We start from the raw sequence: 12603 nt of genomic DNA on the forward strand, positions 1-12603 counted from the left end.
TTCTTGGAGGGAAGAGAGGAACTCTTAAAATGGATGTTTTGATGACTCATTGGGTCCAATTAATTTGATACTTAGACTATAACATTATTAAAATAGGGAAAAATAAGTATTTAGTACATTTAATATTATTAAGTTTGGGGTAAGGTTTGCATTTTGGCCATTGTATACAGATGAATGGAACTCCTTCCAGTTATATTGTAGAAAATGTAATTGGAAGAGGCTTCAGGATAAAATTGTCATGCTAGGATGAACCAGCAGGTGGCAATATGTCCTGTTCTGATTATTAGAAAAGTGTCCTGGAACCCTAATCTGCTTCTATTCTTTCCAAAAATAAACATTACAAAATGAGCTGGCTGTGCCCTGTACTTTAAAAAAAAAAAAAAAAAAAAAAAAAAAAAAATCAAGCAATAAGAAGTAATCTTTGGCTTCTGTTTATCTTTTCCTTTTTTTACCCTATTCTAACGTCAGTCTTAGCTCATGCATCTATTCAGGGATAATGATCCTTTCGTGAACTGTTGCAGAAAGACTTAGAAACAGCATTGTTAAGAGGTAATTGTTTCCTCTCTCTGCATCCACTGTTTATTAGATTTGATTTGCCATTTGATTTCCACAAAATGGCTGAAGTCCCTTACTACCAACACAGGTTTAAAATCAAAAATCTTAAGATAAATGGATAAAAGGGATAGCCACTTTAGACGTTTGAAGGCAGAATTGAAGAACTATATCGTTGTGGTACTTAAATTGTCACAATACTGAATTATTCAATCATAAAACTGGACGGATATTTAAGTCTCTCTACCCGGTAGGGGGAAAAAAATAAAATAAAAAACACGAAAAAATATCTGGGAACTCTTCAGAGAGAACCATAATACAATTTACTGGATAAATTTATTTTCTCCACTTCTTTCCACAAATTTAAGTCGCTATGGAAAGCAAGATGCTTTCTCAACTGGGCAAATAATACATTTCATTTTGCCAAGGCAAAAACAGTCTAAAAGCACTATTTATACCAAGAAATCCTGGCCCCAGTTCCCAAATCTTCTTTCTCCCCAGCCCTCCTCGCCTCCCTTCCCCAGGCCACCCCTGGCAGCCTGGACTTGTGCGCGGCGGCCCCCCTCCGGGGAGGAGGCCAGCCAGCAGGTGCCCAGGTGAGCGGCCAAAGCCAGAAGCTCTCTGTGCAGGGTGTGCTGCACGAGCGAGGGACGTTGTCCCGGCACCTGGACCTGAGCTCGCGTCCAGCGGTCAAAAGCACCCGATACGTGTTACCAGAACATAAGGATGACAAGTACATTCCTTAAGGGATAAAAGTTTCCAGGACAAGGGGGTGGGTGATTCCCAGTGAACCTCTCGTCAGGAACTCCTTGGGATCGGGGGCAATTCTCTCCTGCGGTCTCTGGTTAAAGCCAACTTAGTACCAAGTAGACTTCAAAGTATACCTCTCTGGCACTCCCGGAACACAAAGGCCGGCAGGGTTTGGAGAGTGGGACTCCCAGGGTCGGCCTGTCCCTGACTTCCCTCCACCCCGCCGAACTACTTTTCCGCTTCCCCCAACAAGGCTCTAGCGGAAGCGTCCTCGCGGGTGCGGCGCGAACTCGAGGGCGGAGGGGCGGCGGAGGGATCTAGGGTGAGGCGGCTATCCGAAGTCAGAGGGGAGGCGGCCAAAAAAGTCGACGGGGGAGGGGAAAAGCGAGCTCCCGCTGGACGCGGCCGCGGCCGGTCGGGAAGACAGAACCGGAACCGGAATCCGCGCGCGTGCCCGCGATAGTCGCGCGTCCCCGCAGCGCCGGCGGCCTCCTCCGCCCTCCGCGCGCGCTCCCGCGAGGGCGCCCAGAACCCGGCGAGCCGGCCCTGCGCGGGGAGTCTCCGCCGTCGCTTCAGCCTGCCGCTGCCGGGGCTTCCAGGCCGGGCCGGACGGGAACCTCCCTCCCCTCGCGGGAACCTCCGCCTACCCAAACATCGGGGAGGAGCCGCTGCCGCCGCCTGTGCAGACTGCGGAAGAGTCCGGGCCTCAGAGGGATGGGGAGCAGCCTGCGGCGCTGAGAGACCCGGGTTCCTGTCACCTAGGGCTACGGGACCCCCTTTTCGCGGCACCCGCGGCTAGTCCCAGCGCCCGGAGCCTGGTGGGGGTGGCGAGGGAGACAAGAGGGGTCCCAGGGCCGGGAGACATGGAGCCGCGCGAACCCGGCGCGGGACTGTCCGAGACGCGGCCGAGGCTGCGGCCACGAGCGGCCGGCAGCCCCAGATAGAGAGCAGCGGCGAGAGGGCCCGGCCGTGCCGCGGCGCCGAGTTCGAGGCCCCGAGAGTTCGGAGGAGGAGCCGACACCCGGCCCTGAGCTGATCCTGCCCCAGCCCCGGAGGGATTCCCGGGTCCCCTTCCCACGGCTCGCGGACTTCCCTCTGTGACGAAGTTTTCTCCTTTTGCCTTCTGGAGGATTTATCGCTAGCTCTAGAACTGGCCTTCTGGCCGACTTTTTCAGTTTGTATTGGAAGATAACTTTTGCTCCAGCCCGCATCCCTTTTCCTCGATCCCTTCCAATCGGATGTTCTAGATGACTGAATGGAGTTTCGAGTTGGACTTTTGTGTCCCTGACGAAGTTGGGCCTGATCTCAGTGCACTGGGGGTGGGGCGGAGGTGTTACTGTAAAATGCAAGTTGGATAAAGGGAGGACCTCTCGCCAAGGGCCCCAATGAGTGGCACACAGTCTACTATCACCGACAGGTTGGTATGAAGTTCCTCCTTCGCCTGGCCTCCGTCCATTCGGCCCGACCTAGCAGGAGGATGGGAGATTGCAGATTGCCTTTGGCCAGTGAAGTTGACAGGCGTGGGCAAGAGGGTTGTTTCGGAGCTATGCAATTAGTCTGGGGTTGCTGCCAAGTTATCCGGTTGATTGAATTTGGAAATATACTTTTTCTGCAGAGAAACTTTCCCCCAGACTCTCAGAGAAGGGGTGGGTAAAGCCATGATTGTGATTTTCTGTCTGTAGGGAGCATTAGAATTCTGAACTCATCTTGAGGTCATTTTGGGTGAAGGTCAGTGCCTGAAGTTTGTGGGGTATTGGTGCATCCTCAGTTTTACTCCTGTCTGTCGTAGATCTCCAGACACGGTTACATTTGAGAAATTTATATCTGTGAACGCAGTTTTGAGCCTGTTGCGTGGTGATTTGTGAACTTGATCTCTTAGGTATTAACTTGCCCAGTGTTTATTGTCTAATATTTTCCAGAATGTTGACATTACCAGTCAATCACAGGCTCTCGCTGGAGGCAAACAGCTAGGAGCTGGAAGAAATGAGAGAAAATCATGGGGATTGCTTTTATTTCATTTTAATATATCATCTTCCAGAAACACTTGCGTTTAAGGGATATAAACCCTGAGCATAGTACAAGCGTGGCAGGTGGATTTGTTGAGTTCTGTGTTTATCTTTTAACGGTGTCGCATGGTGGTGTGTGGTGAATTAAGCTAGACCATATGTGGTTGAAGTGGAGTTCCCTTACTCTTACGAGTTATTCTTTTGAATGGGTTAAGCGATAAAAACATGTTCTTTTACCACATTTTGTTTCTCAATTTATGGTATTGTGTGCTAGTGCCAAATTTCAGTCAGCTTGCTTAAAGTCAGCCTTCAGACTGTTACATCATAAAAAGTAGATCAGATAACTGAGAGTCCCAAAGCTCTTTGATGAAAAGTGCAACAATAGTGCGCCTGCAGAAAGTAGTTTAATTTCCTAATAAGAGAATTTCACCCAATTGTAAGATCCATTTGTTGATTTTAAAAGGGCCAAATTCCATTATCATTCCATGACAGCTACTCCAGAAACAGAACTTCCTCTTCCTGTTGATGCTTTCCAGTGTCACATGAATGTTCACCTAGAAAATTCCATTAACTATTTAAACTATTTATATTTATTGTTTGTGTATTTTTAAGTGGGTTTTCATTTTCAGTGAAAAAAATTTTTTTTTCTGAGAATGCACTTAAGTGAGTAGCAACAATGCTTATCTTGTTTTGTTTTAGTTATCCCAATTCCTTTTCCTTTCAGAGTGTTTTGCTTCTGAGAAATCACTTTTATGGTTGTGTATGGATCATTGTTTTCCTAGTTCATTCAATTCTTGCCTTTTTTGCTGAGTCTGTAGGCAAGAAGTATTAATAGGAACTAATGTAATGTTGGCTTCCATTCCGATGCCGGGGTATTTAATTTGTAGAAACAGAACTTAGGGTCACTAGCTCATTCCACACAAAAATCACTTAAAAGCCCCCAAGTAATGGGGCTTTTCTTTAGTTTTGCTTCTTAGGGACTTTTTTCTATTTCCATTATTTTGAAAATAAAATCTCAAGATTTGTGTCCTTTTTAAAACTGAGAAGGCATATAAATATTCAATAAGCATGCAGTAATTGAAAGCCTATTCTTTGCCAGGCATTGTACTATTTACGAAAGATTAAAAGATGAGTATTCTAAGATTAATCTGTAAATTGATTTGGGTGTTACTATTCTTGAACTGATTCAGGTGCTGCCTAATTTTACATATTTTTTTTAAAAGAAAGAATGCTTGAAAGCCACTTAAACACTTCTGAGACCTGTTTCTTAGGAATTTATTACAAGGATTTTTTGTTTTATTTTTTAATGAGATATTTTTATGTGACCACTAATTTTTCTTTAACCATATCTTATTCTGTGAATACAAAGCATCCATTTGCTCTTTAAGAGAGTAGTTGTCCCTGATTTGAATATATGTTGGGGTGAAATCTGGGAGTACTGGTTTAGTGTTATTTCTGTGCCAGGGTACCTTAACAAAGTTGAGTGTGGAATGGTTTCTAGCTTCCTCTCAGGTTTCCATACCTCATCATCTTTTCTCACTATCTAACTCCAGTGTACTGTAGGTATGTTTTGCTGATTCTAGAACTGTTGGCAAATTAACCGTGCCAGTGTAGCTTTTTAGAGATCCTTTCAAGACTGAAGTACTGTATTTGGTATGGCTTTGTTTCGTAGAGTGTGCATAACCACCAGGCCAGCTGTGTGAGTTAGAGTTCTTTCATTGTGGTGCTCTGACTACAGAGTCTGTCTGTCCTAAGTTGAAATCAGACTAGCTGGTTTTGGGCGTTGTTCTGTTTTGCAGTTTGTGGCAGGCGACACATGGCTGAACAAGATAAGAAGGGTTTTATTCTTGTGGTAGGGACGTGCTGGGGCTGGGATGGAATTCAGCTATGTTTAGTCTCTGATTGGTCACTTTGGATACTTAGAACTCTGTTATATCCTGTTATTATTTTGCAGTTACATTAATACATTAACACATTCATTTGCTTCCTTCTTTTTCTCTTCATCTTCTACTCCCCAGCCCCCACCCCTCTTTTTAAACTTAAAATGCATACCTTTTTTAAAACTTCAACTGTGTTCATGGTAGCTATTGTTTTTATGTAGTATATCTGAACAGCTTGAAAAAAAGTCTAAGCAGTTTATGAATACCTTCCAGTCTCTTGCTTTGTAATTTCCATGAGACCTGGAGGTGATACTTTCAACGTTTAGAATGATCACTTGAAAAGTGATAGATTTGGATCCAGTTACCAGCCAGCTGCCCCCCCAAAAAGAAAAGTGGCAGAAATTTCTGATTGCCGTTTTTTGGTCTGTATTGATTGCTGCATTCAGTCCTAAAATATATCCTTAATTGTTTCCAATCCTCCTAGATGCCTTTCTTCTATCCCTGAGAATTTAGGGATCCTATGGCAATTGGAATTGCTTCTGAACATTAGAGAGGAGAGAATGCTCTTTCAGTGGACTCAGTAAATGATTTCAGGCCAAATTCTATAACAGTGAATTTTGGGGGACAAGACAAGTAGGAAAGTTATAAGGGTCTTCCTAGAAATAAAGGGACCTTTGTTTTGCCTAGGGCTTATGGATTTTGTTGTTTTGACTTGTACATAAACAGAGGTTTTTGGTGTGATGGAATTTTATTAACACCAAATTCAGCTTTAAGTTTGTTTTACTTAAGCAAGCTTTTTTTTTGTTTGTTTGTTTTGTTTGTTTTTGATGGCTGGCCTATACAGGGATTTAACCCAGGACCCTGGTATTATCAGCATCAGGCTCTAACCAACTGAGCTAACTGGCCAGCCCTACTTAAGCAAACTTTTAAAGGGACTATGGAAATCTGTGACTTTGTATGCATATACCCAGTAATTTCATTCATGATACTTTTTCTGCTAAAATTGTTATTATAACACTTTTGATTAAAAAAAGAAGAACTCATGTTTGTGTGCTGTTTTCAAGGCTGCATTAGTCATCTGTCTGCAAGGTGAAATTATTTGTAACGTTTTCTTGTAAAGTCAGCTGATTGGTAGATACAGAATTGAAATTGGGGTTAAGGATCACAGTGCTAGTAGCTTTGTATTCAGGATTTTTTTGACTTTTAGTTGTTTAGCATAAAAAATCTTAATTCATATAGGTATGCAATAGTACATTAACTTGAACAGTTTTCATGAGTCAACATGTACAGACCAAAGTAAATATGTAAAAAAGTGCAGATACAGTCTTCTTGATTAATGGCACATTTATAAGATGTTCATATTTATTTAGTGAGATGACAAGAGAAGCTTTATTTGAAATCATTACAAAAATATGTTAACCTGGTGATACTGTTTAACATATTGGTGGTTTCCAATTGTTAACATATAACATTGAATTGAATTAACATGTAGTTTTTTTTTAAACTAAGATTGAGTTTTCAACTAAATTGAAATTTGAGGCAAATATTCATGGAACGCATAAATGGTGGGTTTTAGTTTTTGTGGTTTGTTTTGGTGGAGCATTGTGATTCTAGGGAAAACAGTTGGAAAACCTTTGTGTACACTTGTGGTTGCCTCTTCTAAATGTCATTCAGAAACAGGTATAACTTGCCTCCCAAACTGATATAGGTCACAGAACCAGCATGATATTTTAATGCTTCTCCAGAGGTAATTGGAGTGACTCTTGTATCATGGTTGTCTGACAAAATTATTAGAAATGTTTGTTATGTAATTGCTTATCTCCTAGAAGTTGACTGTGCCACATCTTCAGGAACAGGAAGTTTAACTTCATTTGGTCTCATCCGTTAAAACTTTGTTTTGAGGATGTAAAGCTTTATTTGAAGACATGCTTCTTTTGCTTTTAATAATTAGGAGTCTTCAAAAGAGTGCTATTTGAATTGAAATTTTAAAATCAGCAGAATTATAAATATTTTGCTTCCCTTTGAGTAAAATACCCTCATATATGTAATGGTATTCTTTTTTTTTTTATTAGCATATTCATTCTTACAATGTAATGGTATCCTATGGTAGTTTAATTCTTTAACATTTCAAGTATTTTCAGTTAGTGTAGGGCAGATCATGCTTCCATCATTTACACTTTAAGGCAACTTGTAGAGCTTAAGTCAAGATTATAAAACTAGAAAGGACAGACCCAAGATTTTAACCTAGATTTTCTGGCTCTCAGGTTCCTTATTTTTTCACTCTAAATTATTGTCTTTTGGGCTGGCTGGTTAGCTCAGTTGGTTAGAACGCAGTGTTACAACAGAGGTTAAGAGTTTGGATCTCTGTACCAACCAGCCATCAAAAAATAAAATAAAATAAATTATTGTCTTTCTATGTATGTTGTTTTTCTGTTCTATTTTCCTTTAGTAACTTTTCAACCTGACCAAATCAGAGTTGGATTTTCCTCGTACAGGTTGCTTTCTAGTACCTTACACATTCTAATTTTAAGTATCTCTAGAGTATAAAGCTTTTGTTACTTCCTCAGGAGACTGAACAGCTATCTAGTAGATCTCGTAGTCAGGAAGTTTTTCCTGATACTTAGCTAAGACTTTACTTTTAAGTTGTCCTGTTACTTGTATATACTTACTGTACCAGGCTAAATAATGCTTTCTCCCATTTTATGTTTATGTGACTCTAAATGGTTCAGACAGTTATCTACCACTCTTTCCATTCCCCTACCCTTACTTATTCTTTGCTTAGCCAAGATATATGTTTTCTGTTGATCCATTCTCTAAAAACCAGCCTGTCCCTCTTAATATTTCATTAGCTTTTCCCAACTGCTCTTCTAGCACAAGATTTTTTTTTTCATTAGTTGCTCTTCTGGTACAAAATGTAATTGTATTTTATCTTGACCGATATTCTAGAGAAGCAAGTTCCAACTTTAGTTTTACTGTGATTTTCTCCAGGCATAGCCCAAAATTATGGGTAAAAAGATTCTGAAGATCATTTTAATTCACTTTTATTTTAGATAGTTTTTAGAATGGATGTAAGAGATGTCACAATCAAATGAAACAAATTTATACAAACAGTATAATTACCAAATCAACTAATTAAACAATTGCTCATGTTATAAGAGGCTTCTTTACAAAGGGATTCTTTCAAATATGAGTGTCCCCAATTAACAAATGTTATAAATTATGTGACAAAAGGGTAGGGTACAGAAATACTAAGTGTCAGGAGCCATTGTTGATTGAAAAACAGAAGTGAAGCTAAACATCTCTGAAGTGAGGAGATGTGATTGTAGCTATAAAGTATCTGTTGCAGTATGGTGAGATACATCTGGAAGCTGTTACTTTTTTTTCCACCCAGTGGTTTTTCAGTCTGTGTTACCTTGAATTGTATGTCATTTTGTTTTCATTTTTTTGTTTATTAAGTTTTACCTTTTGTGGGGGGGGAGGTCTCCTGTTATTTCCAATAAAATGGAAATTGAAATAACATTTTACTTTCTTGCCACTATATTTGTAAGTGTTATTAATAATGACAAGAGACAGTAACAGAAAGAAAAAGTACATATTTAGATTATTATAAAATATATAAGATTGTAGCACTCTTGTGTATTTGTAGATCTTTTACTTTGATACTAACTTAGTTTAAAATTATTTAAATAGATGCCTTTGTTCTTTTGTATTTTGCTAGTAATTTTAGAATTTTGGAAACATGCCAAATTTAGAGGATTTTACTTTTTCATCTTAGAATATCTGGAGTATCAAGATAGCCATATATGAAAAATGTTTGTAAGACTGCTTCTAACTTTAAGACAAGCATATAAAGCTAGTACCTGGAATAATTTTAAACTTTTTGATTCTGCAGTGGTAATACATGATGGTAGTGAAGGTCAGAGGCTATTCTTAAATTGCATAAGCATATGTTATTGACTTTCAGTAAAAGAAGAAAGGTACTAAATTTACCTTATTGAATTAGCGTACCAGTGCAGCTGACGATTTAGATTTATACCAAAAGAGGATCTTTTACTAATTCAAATGCTGAGTCCTGGTTTTTGAGATCATAGTCACATGATAGTCCTGGGTAGCTTCCCAGTCTAGAGACAAGCAAATCTAATGGCCAGTGGAAAAATTAGGTTTCCTGTCCTGTGACTGTAACAATTTATGCAGAAATTGGAGATATATAAGGAAACCTGGTTTAGTTAGTGCTTGCAATTAGTTAGCCACTTGTCACATTGCTTTTTCTTTTAATATTATAAAGCATATTGTAGTCATTTAAAAATACTGCTCTGAGACTAGTTTTGGTCAAATATTACATATAAATGCTGATTTTAGATTCACATACTCAGAAGATCAAAGAGGATTTTGAAGATCTGTGTATTCAGAAAATGTAGATTATTCTATTGTAGGAAAACTGGAGACTCAATCAGCATCTGAAGGAAATTGATCATGTAATGGCAGAAAGTGGCTATATGTTGTGGAGAATAGTAACAGATCCCCCTAATATCCTTAAGTATAAATAGGAAATCCTGTGAAGGTGCGTAGACATATCCTTCCATAGGTTTTAGATGGGTTATCTGCCTGTGTTCCAGACACAAGCTGATATGTTGTGGTTTGCCCAGTACAGTCTCTGTGGTTTACTCAGAGGAAGTGGTTCTTGTGGGTGAAGGTCTGATCTCTTCGGAGATTGTTGGTGACACATGCACTGTCAGCTTATTTCCTGTTTTATTGGCTGTTTAGGCAAGACATTCTCAAGGGCAGTACTACTGAAAGGGTATTTAAATATTTTGTAGCAGTGGGATAGATGATTATAACGTTGTATAATATCTACCTCTCAGGTGATATGGGGTTAAATTAATGTTTGTAAAGTGCTTTGAGGTCCTAAGATGAAAAGTGCAGACATGTTTCTAATCATATTTGTAGGTTTCTGCTATGTTCACATATTGCTCAATTGAAATAAAAACGTGTTCAAATAGTAAAGTGTTACTCTACCAAACTTGATTTCTGTAATGATTCAAGTGTTGTTTAATCACCACAAGAGTTATGTTTAGAATTGTTTCCTCTTGTTTTCATCCTTCAGCTCTCCTTTATCATTTTATTGTACATGGATTAACTTAATGGAGTACATACCTTGTCTGTAGTACTGGTGAAGGCTTATTCACAAAACTTAACTCCGTGAGCAAGCTTCTTTGCCAGTTTAACTGGCATATTTAAATAAGGAAATTGAGAGAATTTTCTTTTGAGATCAGTAGTTGGCTGCACCATCTATCTTCAAAATAGACTGATAGAATTGCATATGACATACTCATAAAAATATTTTCTATTTGCATTTAGCCTTTGATGTTTAAAAAAATTAACTGAGTATTTTTTGAGGAGAGGCTTTCTTTACAACTAAACTGTCAATTGATTTTTGAGTTCCTCAAAGGTAGGAGGATAGTTCTTATTTATTTTTAAGTAATGATTATTTGCTTTATTATACTTCTAATCTTTTTTAATACTAAAAACATAAGGAAGAAAAGAAATGGCTCAAATGATCCAGCTGCCCAGATGCTGCTGCACATGTTTACACACACACACACACACACACACACACACACACAGAGAGAGAGAGAGAGAGAGAATTCAAACCATATATAATGGTATAAAATAAAAAGTTACCCTCTCATCTTACCCTCTCTCTACAAACCTATTAGTTTTTAGACCCTCTCCTCAGAGGTAAACATAGTTAATTTTTTTTTTTTTTTGTCTGTCTTCCAAAACACTTTTTAAATCTACCAGCCTTTCATGTTGATAGTCTTTTCACCTACCCCATAGTAGGTTTATCTGTCTGGTTTTGCTAAGTTATGCTGCCATAGCAACACCTTCAAATTTCACTGGCTTAAAACACTGGCTTAGTACTTGCTTACATTACCCCTTGTCAGCTGTGGGTTGGTTGCAGCATTGCTACATGTGTCTTAATTTGGAACCATGGCTAAAGGAGCATCCCCTGTCTGGGCTATGCCACTATCGTGGCAGAGGGAAATAGCAAGAAAACCGATGGAAACATGTGATGGCTCTTAAAGCTTTCACTCAGTCATGTCATATATCACATCAGTTCACATGTCATTGGCCAAAACAAGTCATTTGGTCAAGCTCATTGTCAGTGGGATAGGGATATATACTCCTCCTACGGATGTCATTGCAAGTCACACGGTAATGAATAAGCCTGTCTAATCTTCTTAAGGAAGGAAAGGGGAGGTTGAATATTAGGAACAATAATATATTATTGTTCAATAAATGCTTATTAGATGGGTTGTTTTGAGTCTTTTGAGTCTGTGAAAGTTTTTTTTTTTGAAACTTTCAAACATGTACAAAAGTACAGAGAATGGAATGATGAACCTCCATGTTCCCATCATTAGCGTCAGCAATTTATCAGTGCATGGACAATCTTGGTTCATCTGTTTCCTTCCCCTACCTCCCCAATGGATTATTTTGAAGCAGTTTCCAGATAACGTAATTTCACCTATAAACATTTCACTATCTCTAGAAGATGAAATCTGAAAGTGACTTCTTACGGTAAATTCTCACTGTCTACGAGTAATAGCTTGAGGTAATGGTATGATGGACTGACATGTGTTTAAGTAGGAAAAGGATGTTCATGGAGTGTGTCTAGAATTTCACAGCCCGAACTTGTTTTGATTTCATTTTGGGTATTTCTGGAGGAGGCTTACAACACAAGGTCATCTACTTTTCCAGCCTCTCCGTTATTCCACATTTTTTGTGTGTGTGTGTGTGTGTGTCCACATTTTGTGTGTGTGTGTGTGTGTGTGTGTGTGTGTGTGTGTGTGTGTGTGTGTGTGTGTCAGAAGTAGGTAATTAACCTCTGGAAAAAATAACATTGCAACAGATTTGATTTGCAGGAGGTTTCATTTCTCACTGAGCCTCTGCTGGAATGATGCCAATTGAAAAGAATCCCAGCTCTTAATGGCTTCAAGTCTTCTGGGAGCTCTCAGTCAGTGGTGTTATTTACTCTGGAGAAGAACATCAGAATCATAAAAATACTGTGTTCACCTGTGCTATTTGTTGTGCAAAAAAAGGCTCTATCATATCTTTAAGGTGATTCTTAAAATAATATAAAAGTGAGGAAAATGAATCGATCTAATTTTAGTTTAGAAATTACTAAAGTCATTTTCAGCTGCTCAGGTTAGTTCATCTAAGGCCCTTAAAGCCAAAGCCTCCCTTTTGATGCGGTATATCACAGATTTTATTATTATTAAGTGTAATCAATAAGTTTATTTGTCATTTCGATGTTTGTGAGGAATACAGGCATTATGTATTATGTTATGGATCTAGGATCATCGGTTTCACAGGACATTCTTTTGTGGGGGTTGTTATGTAATAAACAGTGGGAA

At 39.2% G+C, this 12603-nt stretch overlaps 1 protein-coding gene across 3 annotated transcripts in view; it reads left to right on the forward strand.

Moving 5' to 3' along the window:
- Nucleotides 1-2631: 2631 nt before the first annotated feature.
- Nucleotides 2632-12603, forward strand: part of ARHGEF12 (Rho guanine nucleotide exchange factor 12) — a 142076-nt gene continuing 132104 nt past the window's right edge. For all 3 annotated transcript variants that reach the window (XM_063092401.1, XM_063092405.1, XM_063092402.1), the window contains exon 1: nucleotides 2632-2719. In XM_063092401.1, the coding sequence (XP_062948471.1) occupies nucleotides 2688-2719 (32 nt within the window). In that variant the 5' untranslated portion in view covers nucleotides 2632-2687. The remainder of the gene's footprint in view (nucleotides 2720-12603) is intronic.

Source organism: Cynocephalus volans, chromosome 4 (assembly GCF_027409185.1).
Source record: "Cynocephalus volans isolate mCynVol1 chromosome 4, mCynVol1.pri, whole genome shotgun sequence".
NCBI lineage: Eukaryota > Metazoa > Chordata > Mammalia > Dermoptera > Cynocephalidae > Cynocephalus > Cynocephalus volans.